This window comes from Equus przewalskii, chromosome 14 (assembly GCF_037783145.1).
Source record: "Equus przewalskii isolate Varuska chromosome 14, EquPr2, whole genome shotgun sequence".
In the NCBI taxonomy this organism is placed as follows: Eukaryota; Metazoa; Chordata; class Mammalia; order Perissodactyla; family Equidae; genus Equus; species Equus przewalskii.
Genome location: NC_091844.1, coordinates 53,526,358 through 53,539,163, shown reverse-complemented (window position 1 = coordinate 53,539,163; position 12,806 = coordinate 53,526,358). Strand labels below are relative to the sequence as shown.

Below are 12,806 nucleotides of genomic sequence, written 5' to 3'. Positions count from 1 at the left end.
TTCTCCTGCCTCACACCCTACAGGTCTTCTCTCTTCACCGTGCTGATCCCAGGTGCAATAAGATCACTGTTTACGGGCCTTTTTGGGGAGGGGGGGGGGTGGAGTCAGTTGACTATCTCTGTAGAAGCTTTCTTAACCATATCCTATAGATGTGAAAGATATCATCACAAGGAATCAGAAGGCTGGTGTGTTTAAGACTCAGAAAATATCAAGCTGGTAAGATACCATTCCACATTAAAACACTCTGGTTGAAACTGCTTTTCTCGATACTATGGATGATTATTAAAAATGATACTAGTTAAAATTTATTGAGCACTTACTGTGTGTCAGGCACAGTTCTAAGCACTTTAAAAGTATCTTATTCTCACAAGAGCCCATAATGAAGCAGGCAGGCATTCTCATTATCTTTAATTAATAGATGAGAAGGACTGAAGATAAGTATATTAAACACTGCATGGGGAATGATTTCAGGATTGAGAGTGTACAATCTGAGGGTAGGAAAAGTTCAGCCTGGGACCTTCCTCTGAATGGCTCTATTCCCCTGGTTCCCAACCCAGGGGCAATTTTACCCCAGGGACTTTTTTTTTTGTCATGACTAGGGGGATGGGGTTGCCACTGGCATCTGGTGATGGAGGCCAGGGATGCTGCGAAACATCCTACAATACACAAGACAGCCCCACAACAAAGAAATATCTGGCCCAAAATGTCAGTAGTGCCAAGACTGAGAAACACTGCTCTAGTCCATGATTTTAAAATAATATAGGTATCCGTTGCCTTTTAGATTCTGTTACTTCTTATCTAAACTAGGAGAAATGTTTACCCTCAACCAAACCAATGGTGTTTTTTGTGATGCTGTGTTTTCATTTTTGCCCTGTTGGTATGGACCTAAAGGAATGAATAATCATTTAGTAGTTTTCACATGACATACCTGTATTTGTGCATTTTTCCTTTATAATTTAACCACAGATGTTATTAGAAGAGCAATCTAATTTTTAAGTAATTACGTAGTTTATTTATTACTGTTAATCTGTCCTCCTTTGACATTTTGAGTTTTCTCTACATTGAGGATGCTTTCCTACCCCACTTGCTCAGTTTGCGGGGGAAAAGGAAGATGAACGGCCACAATGCTTAACAACTAAAGTGGTCAACATATTGGGATGCAGCTATGGAATAGCAATAATTTTTTTCTCTTATATTAGCTGGTGAATGTAATGCAGTGTGTATATAGTATTTTTAAATCCTGCGTTAGAATGTTCAGAGTAAGCGGATGGCACAGGGGGCAGTAAAACAGCTCTGTGTTTCTCGTATAAATGAACAAACCAGTTCTGTTTCCCAGAAAACCTCTGGCAGGTCCAGAGAAAGAGCAATCTGCTTTTACCTGCATGTGCTTCATTCTTAGGAAAGCCTTTACTCCACAGTGCAGACTGCCATTCCCTTCATTTTGGGACGTGATTTTCAACCTGGTCTTTTAGTTATCAATCAAAAGCACATTTTCCATGTTGTCCTCATTTACATTTATTTAATGCTTAAGGTCATTTGTGACCATTTGAGTGTATTTCAGCATATGGAATCAGGGAATAATAGATTTCAGCGTCATGCTGTGAAGAGAGATTGTGTTTTTACGAGATGTAGTGTTGTTTACTGGGTGTTAATAATCACTAATTAATAAACATATCTAGAATTCTAAAATGCTGCATTTTGAGGAATAAAAATGTGAAGTGTTTAACTTATGGAGTGCAATAATATTTTCTATCACCTCTTCATAAAATAATTGAGTTACATACAGAGGCAAAAGGTCATAGTTCAACACAGGACATATCTGAAATGCTTAATAGCCTTTGTTTCTATTTATCTGTTCTCAAAAATACTATTTCTAAATATATTGTTCTGATATGTACCTGGACATATATCCTATATGTCAATAGTCATATGCAAACCTCCAAGATGAGGGTTTTCTCCTGTCTTTATCTCATATAAATTGTGGTCATTTTCTTCTAAGTACCACAGGTATTTTGTCCGAAGTCTACTAAAGCACTTTGCTAGAAAACAGGTGGATGAGTCAGTTCTGGAAATGCCTTGATCTCATATTAAGGAGCTACTTGACCACTTAACCTTTAAGAAGCTAAGAGGAAACTGTCAACCAGTGATGTAATAATCAGCATTCCCCTTCCATCCACTGTTTTCCCACCCATAACCAGTACAATATGATGAAAGCATTAGCTCCATGCGGGAAGAAATAAAAGGAAACCGTTCACAAAAGAGCTAAGATATAGTTCAATATTCTCTTTTAGTGCCTCAATGCATATGCAGAATTTCTCTTCCAAATTGGAGGTGTGGAATAACAGTAGCGACAGATAACTAAGAGGTATTTACCATAGCTACAAAGCCCACACGTGAGCCAAATATTTCTGCTATTAAAAAGCACTTCAAACCTTGACATGAAGTTTGTAACAGCTGAATGTCTCCTGTGACTTCATTTGCAAAGAAGATGTAAAAGCAGAAAGGCATCGTGGTATGAGAAATGTGAACCTAGGAAATGGTGTTTTAAAAAAGGAATGAGAAGGCACCCAGAAACCTGACTGGTACCCCAAGCTCCTGTTCCTACTGCTCTGACGATGTTCTCAGTAACTACCAGCATTCCTCCTCCTACCAGCCTCTTCCGACCGCTCAGACAGGGCAGACCCAGGTTGCGTGGGACCTGAAACTTATTTTGAGGGCCCTCTTTAGAAGGATAAATTTGATTGTACTTTACTTTGGCAAATTTTACATAAACATATGACCATGTGAACACATCACTGGGGCTCCTTGTGGGCCCTGGAAGGGGCCTGGGCAAATGAGGGTTGAGCTTACGCTTCATTAGCTTCCCAGTAAATCCACCCCTGCTCTCATAAACACCACAACCCTTGCCTAGAATTACGCTCTTCCGTTACAAATTTTCTTACTCCCTCTGTTGCATTTTAATCCCAAGATGATTGTTGCTAAATTGAAAGACATCTCTGCAAAAGCCTGGAAGCTTCAGCCCTGGCCAAGAAAAATCTAGGGTGCACATATATGAAGCATATATCCATGACATTTCGAAGATCTTAATACAATCATTTGATGGTTCATTTGTTTGTCCATCCATGCAGCCATCCATTCATTTAACTAATATGTCGTAGGTATTCTGCCTTTGAGAACATAAATATGGAGTTATCAAGAGTAACTCATGGGGCCGACCCAGTGGCACAGCGGTTAAGTGCGCACATTCCGCTTCGGCAGCCTGGGGTTTGCCAGTTCGGATCCTGGGTGGCACTGCTTGGCACACCATGCTGTGGTAGGCGTCCCACATATAAAGTAGAGGAAGATGGGCATGGATGTTAGCTCAGGGCCAGTCTTCCTCAGCAAAAAGAGGAGGATTGGCAGCAGTTAGCTCAGGGCTAATCTTCCTCAGGAAAAAAAAAAAAACACCTCTTGACGAAAGGAAATTGTGCTACTAAATATAGCTAGAAATTGGTGAAAGAGCAGGGATATTTACAGCATCTCAATTGTTAGGTTTATCTGAAGCTGTCTTCAAAATTGTGACTGTCTAATAAGAACCATTTGGAGTTTTTGACGTCTACATATTTCTGGGTGTTCCAGAATTAGTGAATAGCGTCATTCTCTGGTTAATATTAGTTAACAGTTACAATATTTTTAAAAAATCTATTAGATATACCCTGCTGCGACATTAAAAGTGAGTTTCTACTTAAGAAAAAAGCTTATCTTTGTGTGAAAATTGCTAGTGAATTTAGGCCTGTGACTTTTATTATTCTTTGATAAATCATTAATTTTAGTAAACTGTGGAACTAATTATAACTTTTAGGACTTTTTTATAAACCAAATTTTACCTTTATGTGGGCGCCCAGGATTGGCTGTTGGCCCCATTGCCCTCCTGCTTTTTAAGATTTATGTCTTCTCTAAGGCTCATTTTCCTTTAGAGATTAAATTGGGGATGTGAAAAATGATGTTAAAAATGTAAATCCCAACCAAGTGGGATCCAGTTGGTAATTTTTCCAGGCCTTCTGCAGTCTGCCCTCAGTTTCCTCATTCAATCTAGCTTCCACTGCCTGCAACATACACACTGTCCTTTGGTCACACAGCCTTGGCACTCTCCTCCTAACACATTTGGTCCTTCCCATCTCTGGTCTTTCCCAATCTTGTTCCTCTCCTCCTCAGCCCCTAAATCCGTCCTTCTAGGATGGCTTAATTACCGTTTCCTCCTGCCTTCGCAGACTTTTTCAGCCTGCCCCAATCTTTTCCTTTTTTAAACTTCTGTTGGCTTTAGAATAGTCCCACAGTTAAACATCGCATATTCTCTTATTGTTCAAAGCTTGTTGTCTTTGTTTTCATGTTCATTGGTTCATTCATGTCTTGATAAATGTTTTGATCACCTTCTGTCTGCCACCTACTGTTCTAGGTGCTGGAGATGTAGTGACTAACAAGAGTGAGAAAGTCCATGCCTACTTGGAGTTCATATTTTAGCAAGGGAGACAATTTTCTTGAAGGCAAGGATTCTGCTTAACATGTTTTTGTATTCCCTGAAGCAATTAGTACACTTTGAGCCTTTTACATGAAAGATTTTAAGATTTGTATTTGGAGCACACTTTTGAAAGACATGAATCCATAAGGCTTATGGAACCAAACAATTTTTACTAGAAGAAAGTCAAGCTCTTGAGATTCAGACATCAGTTTGTATATCAGATAGCTGACTTTCATTTCAGGATAAGCTTCTTCTCAGGCATGCACATGCGGTGTCTGTAGACAAACTGACATTGGGAATAGGCATTTATCTGTCCTTTGTCAGGTTGAAGAGGAAGGTTAGAAGGGAACTCAGATAAGGAAGCTGAGGGCTGTCTGTAAGAAATTTTCTGATAAAATACACCTGTTAGTGAGTTTTGCCAGAATTATGGTAACAGAATCTTGAGAACTGCTGAGAATTCTAGAGATGCCACAGTCCTGTTTCCTTCTCTTGCTATCTTGGATATAGGAAAATGAAATTACTTGTATACTTTCTATTACTAACATTATTTTTTTGCTTGACAAATTTATAGAAGGGCTCATGTCCCTACTATTCAGTGCTTTGCACTGAAGAAACCAACTCCCACAGGAATGTTATCCAGTTTCAGATATTTTATTATATTATATATTTATTTTATTTATATTAAAAATGAGCCAGATTTTTAAAATTTGGGGATACTGTATTTTTTAGCGGTCCTTTTAAACTGCAGCAAATTAAAAATTAAGGCCTTTTCTTCTAGAATAACATTGTACTGACTATTTGGACATCCTTACTCTTTACCAAGGTCAAAAATCTCACTACCAAAAATAGGCCAAGTTCAATATTGATAGCCAGGTGTGCACATCAGAAGACTGCGTCCTCTGTGAATGTGTCTTTCAGTTTTAAGAGAAAACTTTTTAATATACTTCTATATCTCTTAAGACTAGACCCTTGCCATTATTCTTTCTTTTTAGCATTTTCTAAAATTATGTTGGTATTTTTATTATATTGGCATTTTCATTGTCATTGAAAAAAATGCGTAGTTGACTAAGACTTGACACCTTTATGACTTTGAGTCTTCCTATTCAATAACAGGGTGTTTTCTTTTTTTTAAGCTTTTTTATGGTGTTTCACCAGCACTCAAAATCTTGATTCATTTCCCTTAAGTTTATTTTTAGAAACTATCTTTTTTTGTTCTCTCTTATAAATGAGATCTTCTCTTACATTATATTTTCGAATAGATTATTTGTACATATATAAAAAAGTTATAGGGTTTTGTGTAGTAAATGGTTAGTCACCTCAATGAGTTATTATTTCTTATTGTCAGTTTAGTCTCTTGAATTTTCCAAATAAACAATCACTTCATCTGCAAATGATGACAATTTTGACTTTTTTCTAATTCTTATAACTCTTTTTTCTTTCTCTCGTATAATTTTATTGGATAAAAATTTCCAGAATAATATTAAATAATAATTATGTTTGGGCCCAGCCCTGTGGCCAAGCAGTTAAGTTCGAGCGCTCCATTTCGGCTGCCCGGGGTTTCACCTGTTCGGATTCTGGGTGCGGACGTGGCACCGGTCATCAGGCCATGTTGAGGTGGCGTCCCACATGCCACAACTAGAAGCACCCACAACTAAAATATGCAGCTATGTACTGGGGGGATTTGGGGAGAAAAATCAGGAAAAAACAAGATTGGCAACAGTTGTTAGCTCAGGTGCCAATCTTTAAAAAAAAAAAATTTTTTTTAAGTATCTTTGAGTAGGACTTTGTTGGGAATCCTCTAATGTTTCACCATTAAGTATGCATTAGCTTTTGAGTTGAAATATATATGATACTTTTTATCTTGTTAAGGAATTTTTTATTGATTCCTACTTTTTAGAGATTTTATCATAAATAAATATGAACTTGAGCAGATGTCTTTTCAGCCTGTATGGAGATGATCAAATTGTTTTTCTGATTTTACCTATAACTATTACAATCCATACTAACAGGTTTCCTAATATTAAAACATCTCTGCATTTCTAGTTATTTGGTCATGGTGTCTTAATTCTTAATTTAACATGCTACTATATTTTAATAATATCTTATTTGGGATTCCTCTCTGTTTTTTTTTTTTTTTTTGGTGAGGAAGTTTAGCCCTGAGCTAACATCTGTTGCCAATCTTCCTCCTTTTGCTTGAGGAAGATTGTCACTGAGCTAACATTCATGACAATCTTCCTCTATTTTGTATGTGGGACACCACCACAGCATGGCTTGATGAATGGTGTGTAGGTCTGTGCCCAGGATCTGAACCTGTGAACCCCAGGCTGCCAAAGTGAAGCATGCGAACTTAACCACTACGCTACCAGGCTGGCCCCTGGGATTCTTTCTTATAACAACTTTATTGAGATATAATTCATATAACCATATAATTCAGCCATTTAACATACACAATTCAATGGCTTTTAGTATATTCACAGAATTGTGCAACAGTCATAATCAATTTTAGAACATTTTCATCTTCCCCAAAAGAAACTGCATACCCATTAACAGTCTTCCCAACCCCTTCCACCCTTTCTCCTTCCCGGTGCTAGGCAACCACTAATCTACTTTCTGTCTCTCTGGATTTGCTTATTCTGGACATTTCACATAAATGGAATCATGTAACATGGTCTTTCATGTCTGGTTTCTTTCACTTAGCATAGTGTTTTGAGGTTCATCCATGTTTTAGGATGTATCAGGATGCTATTCATTTTAATACTGAATAATGTTCCATTGTATGGATATACCAGATTTTACTTATGCATTCATTAGTTGATAGACATTTGGGTTATTTACATATTTTGGCTATTATGAATAATGCTGCTATCAATATTTGTGCACAAATTTTTGTGACAAGTTTCATTTCTCTTGGGTGTATATGGTCATATGGTAACTCTACGTTTAACTTTCTGAGGAATCGCCAGGCTGTTTTCGAAGGTGGCTGGACCATTTTACATTCACACTAGGAGTATACGATGTTATGTGGGCTTTTTGCATTGATATTCATCAGGAAAATTGGTCCACAGTTTCCTTGAGCAATCTTTATTAGATTTTAATATCACTGGTATACTGGCTTCTTAAAAGCATTTGGAAGCTTTTCTCTCCTTTTGAACCGCCTAATGTGGGTCACCCTAAGCTGCTACCACAATGCTAGATCGGAATAATTTTTATCCCATTATTTTGGAAGTTATAACTTGAAGTTGGCAAGAAATAGTGAAATTCCTATATTAAATTGCACTGTGCCTGAAAGTTCATAAGTTTGAAAAATAAAGAATAAAGAAGAAAAATAAAAGAAAACACTAAAAAGCAATAATTAATTTTATTTCATATCAAATGGCACGTAGTTGTAATTTGATGTGAAACGAGAACTAATTCTAATTTTTTATTGTCACTGTGTTGTGCTACCATGTAAGTTAATCAAATGTCATAATCATAGAATCAGAGATATTTGAAATGGAAAATATAATTAGTAAAATAATTAGTACCTTTTATTTCAAGATCTCAAAACCCTTTACCAATCCTCCTTAATCAATATAGAATATACTGGTTACCAACTTAGGGGGCCTGAATGTTAGGCAACTCTGTCTTCCTTTTAGACTCTGAAATAAGTGTATTTCAGTTAAATTACAGACAAAAACATAGAGGCATAGGGTGGGATCAGCTTTAAAGTCAGTCCAGAAACATCTAAGTGATAAGCTAGAGCTACAGTTCTCAAACTTAAGTACTGTATCAGAACCATCTGCAGAGCTGGTTATGACATAGATGGTTGGGCCCCATCCTCTGATGAGAGAGTGAGGTGGGGCCCAACATTTTGCATTTCTAAAAGACTCCCAGGTGACACTGATGCTGCTGGTCTGAAGACTTCACTTGGAAACCATTGAACTAGAGTTCTCTCTGAGAGTTTCTCATTAAATTCTGTAGTGTTTCATTGCTTTAAAGTCATCCAGATTTGCATTCATTAAAGCCAGTTCCATTCACCTTGTTCTCTTGTTTATTTTATGGATGTCATGCATTTATAGAGAAAGGACGGGACCTGACTTACTGTCAGCTCTCAATTGTCTGTAGTTAATCTTGCACATCTTCTGAGGTAAAAATTTCATTAAGACCTAATTTTACTTCCCTCTTACCTTTCTCCAAGTCTTATTCCTAGTCTGGAAATGTAAATTAGTTTCATTTCAAGATAAAACCAACAAAGTTGGCCAGGTAATCTGTTTCAAGGAATTTATATAAATGAAATCTTGTTTTGATTAATCAGTGATGTTGCCTCCTTCCCTTAGTGATCCAGCAGAGAGTATTCTTAATCAATTCTGTCTTTAGGGCCACTCTTACTTCTCTGGAGTGGCACCCTTTTTAAAATCCCCCTTTTGAAAATAAAGACATTCGATACATGGAATTTAAAGTCTAGACCTACGGCTAAAGAGTATTCTAAATCCAAACCCAAACAGGTAAATATCTTCTAGAATAAAGTTTCTCCAAGTGGCTCATGACCCATTGTCATGGGAATTACATGTGGTGCTTTTTTAAAAACAAAAATTCGTTACTGAATCAGACTTTCTGGGGTTGAGGTTCATGAATCTGACATTTTAACACTCTCCTCAGGTGATTCTAATATCTGGAGCACAGATCACACTTTGATAAGCCCATTTTATCCCTAGATTTCTGTTGAGTTTAGCGTACCGACTAAAACCACAAAGGTGAATCTGTGGACATCTTATTTGTCCTTAGGAGAGGTATTTTTTTACCTTCCATGTGAGGGCTTTATTCCTCACTTTGGACTTTGAATTTTAATGGTGTCATCTTAATGAAGACATGAATGGCTGTGGGAAGGGGAAAACTGTACAGATAGAAGAGTAATTCTGATTAGTTTCTTGTCTATATCACAGCCTTTAGTTGTTGGGATTCATAAAGTAGCAGACATCAGAAGAGGCCTTTGGGATGATCCACCAGTGGTTCTTACCCAAAGGTGGACTGTGTGCCCCCCTCCACACCTTAACTGTCTAGGACATTTTTGTTTGGTTGTCACGAAGAGTAAGTTTTATTACTAGTACTGGAGGGAGCAGAGATTGTAAACATCCTAAAATGCAAGGGACTGTCCACTACAATTAAGAATTGTCCTGTCCAAATGCCAATACTACGCCAGTTGAGAAACACTAATTCCAGCCTAGTTGAGAAAGAGGGAGACCCAGAAATAATACTTGGATCTCTTTAAAAGAATTGCCTTGTTTTCTGGACTTTTTGTAGGGGGGAGGGATCATTTTGTTGAGGGGTTTTGGGGGAGGGTCGAAGGGCTGTGAGGACAAAGAGATCTAACCTCCCTAGCTTCACAGTCGCCGAAAAGCTTTTTCTTTTTGCTGTATCTATTTTATATACACTCTTCTTTAAATAAGGGTATGGTATTAATTTTGTTAATTAATAACTTTTTTGCCTAAAATAGTTCACTGTTAGACACAATTCTAGTCCAACTTGTGTTATTAAGCTCAATATAATTAAATGTCATTTAGAGTTTGCTACGTGTACAGCAGTGTGATGGCCTCTTTAGGGGTTATAAAGATGAATAAGGTGAAGTGTCTGCCTTAGGAAGCTCAAGATATCCAGATGAGAGATAGACACTTGTCCAGCTACTAAGATCTAAGAGAGTCTGCTCTAATGGGGTTAATCATGCAAAGTAAGGATAAAGAGAAGATCTCCCAGTTCGGGGTAGAGGGATCTGAGAAAGCTTCATGAAGGAGGTAGCCCTTGAGCTGTGATTTAGAAGATGAAAGGTGAGGGAAGAAAAGCAGTTGAAGAGGGCATTCTAAGTATGAAAAGCAGGGAGGAAATAACCAAAGGCATAGAGGAGTAGAAAAGATGTGTCCAGGCAAATTTAACTAATCTGGTTTGATGAATGAGGAGAGGCCAGAGGCCCACAGACCAGTTAGGAAGTCATTACATTGGGGTGGAAGGGAGGTGAATGGGACAGAGCACGTAAAGGGACTCAGGGAAAGTTCTGTTTCTTGATCTGGGTGGGGTTACACGGGTATTTACCTCATAATAATTAACTGACATATATTTACTTCGTGCTGTTTTCCGTTTCAATGTTTTATTTTATAATAAAAAGGTTTTTTTGTTTTTAAAGCCATGTCAGTGGTAAGAGAACTGGAAACAGGTAGTCCAGGCCTGAATGACAGTGGAGAATGGCAAGCAAATTTGGGGGCCTTTCCGGAGAAGTGACCATATGTGGGAAGTAAAATAGCGGAAGGAGTAAGAGAGCAGTTTGGGACATGCAACATTTGAGGTGGTTGTAGAACATAAATATGTGTTCTGGATGTGACAATAGCTAGCAAGCGGTCAAGAATAAAAGTTCAAGTCTCAGGAAAACGTTGGGCTAGAAGATTTGGAGATCAAAATCAAGAGCTAGGAGTAGAACCATGGAAACTGGGAAGTCAGAAGAGAAGATGGCCAAGGACAGAATCTTGGAAGGTGTCTGCGCTTCAGGAGCAGAGTAATAGGGGCCAGTAAGGGATGCTGAGAAGGAACTGAAAACAGGAAGCCTGATTCCAAATGGTGGTCTCCTCAATGGAAGAAAGTCCAGGAGAGAATTTCAAGGAGAGGGTGATCAGCAGTGTCAGCAAATTGAAGAGCAATGCTAATGACTGTTGTGAGAAAGGTCATGTTGCAAGGGCAGGTGAAGCAATGAGAGTAGACTACTCCTGCAAAAATGTTGATGGCAAAGGGCAAGAGGGAAATAGTATGTGTACTAAGGGGAAGCAGAGTTGAAGGAAGAGTTGGGTGTGTTGGCAGGCATGCCAATACAGCAAAGAACAAAGAAGTAAAGATATGAAAGGGGGGTATTTGATGGACCAAGGACCTAGAGTAGTGCTTTTCAAAGTATGGTCCCCAAACCAGCAGCATCAGCATCGCTTGGAAATTCGTTACAAAGGCAGATTCTTAAGCCCCACCCCAGAGTCAGAAACTCTGGGATGGAAGCCCAGCAATCTGTGTTTTAACAAACTTTCTGAGGATTCCTATACATGCTCAAGTTTGAAAATCATGGACCGAGAGGAAAGAGGAAGGAGTGGTTTTATCTTGTGCACAGTTTGGGGGGGTTTCTCCTTGAAGTGATCCTACTTCCTTTTGGACAAAAGGAAAAGAAAAGATGAAGAAGAGGGAAAAGATGACATCAGAAATCTGTAGGTTCTCAGTAAGGTCATCTGCTGAGAACAAAGAAGTGGAAAGTTTAGGGAGCTGAAAACAGGGATGTGTAGCATCCAAGCCTCCAAACCCTTGTCTCTTCTTTAGGCTTTGTCTAAGATGTCCTTCCTCTTCCTCTTTCCTGTCTAAATCCTGCCTTTGAGATCACATTCCACCTTCCATCTTCTTCAGGATATCTTCCCTCAACATGACCATCCGTAATTCTTTGTGTCATTGGAATGTCTTGTCTTCCAAATAAGGCTACATGTTCCTTTTGACTATTATAATTTTGTTACTTAGAAGTAGGTCCTCTTGGTTCTGCTGTTCACAGACTCTAGTGAGGTGTTCAGTAACACTTTGTGGATGGACTGGCTCACAAATTAGGAAATCAGCAGACTGGTACCCTCTCTCCTTCTTGGTTTTCTGTTCTAGATTTAGATGGTATTCCTTTCCCCAAGTGTCTAAAATGCTTTATTATAAAGGATCCTAGCATATGACATTTTGAACCTCTATAAAAGATCAGGAAAAATGGAGGGACAAGTGACAAATAGGGAGTCTTTTAAAAGAAGAGAAACAATTCCCAAGGTTAGGTAAACACTGTAAATGACTTGAATGTGTCCTCTGTGAGGGTGAGCTGAGCCCACATAGGCCTTGAGAAGCAAGATGAAAGAAACTGTGGGAAAGGCTACTGGAGTCCATTGCAAAGAATGCCTATAATATCCATGCAGAGAAAACTACTGCCTTCCCCACTGCTGGTAAGAAGATAGCGTGTTTTTGAATAACTCTAAATTCATTACATTTAGCAAGCATGATCAAGAATTGTATCAGTAGACTGCTTTTGCAGATACACAAGGGTCTGCCTTTTCAACAGCAGAGTTAAAACTGTGACTTATCCCCAACCAGGGGTTGCAAATATAATGGTAAACAAAGAAATATTAACCATGGGCATATGAGAAAAGAAATGCTTTAACTCCCCATGAAATATAATTAATATGAAATAAAATACAATGAATTACAAATTAGGTTGAACATGTTTGACATTAGGTTTTATTACAAACTTGAAACACACGCTCTCTGTTCAAGAAATTTTCTTTAGTGA

At 38.2% G+C, this 12,806-nt stretch overlaps 1 protein-coding gene across 5 annotated transcripts in view; it reads left to right on the top strand.

Annotated features, from left to right (window-relative positions):
- Nucleotides 1-12,806, top strand: part of CAMKMT (calmodulin-lysine N-methyltransferase) — a 371,890-nt gene that overhangs the window by 323,315 nt on the left and 35,769 nt on the right. For 4 of the 5 annotated variants that reach the window (XM_070572774.1, XM_070572777.1, XM_070572775.1 and 1 more), the window contains exon 7: nt 150-216. The exons of the other annotated variant lie outside the window; for it this stretch is intronic. In XM_070572774.1, the coding sequence (XP_070428875.1) occupies nt 150-216 (67 nt within the window). The remainder of the gene's footprint in view (nt 1-149; nt 217-12,806) is intronic. 5 annotated transcript variants of the gene reach the window in all.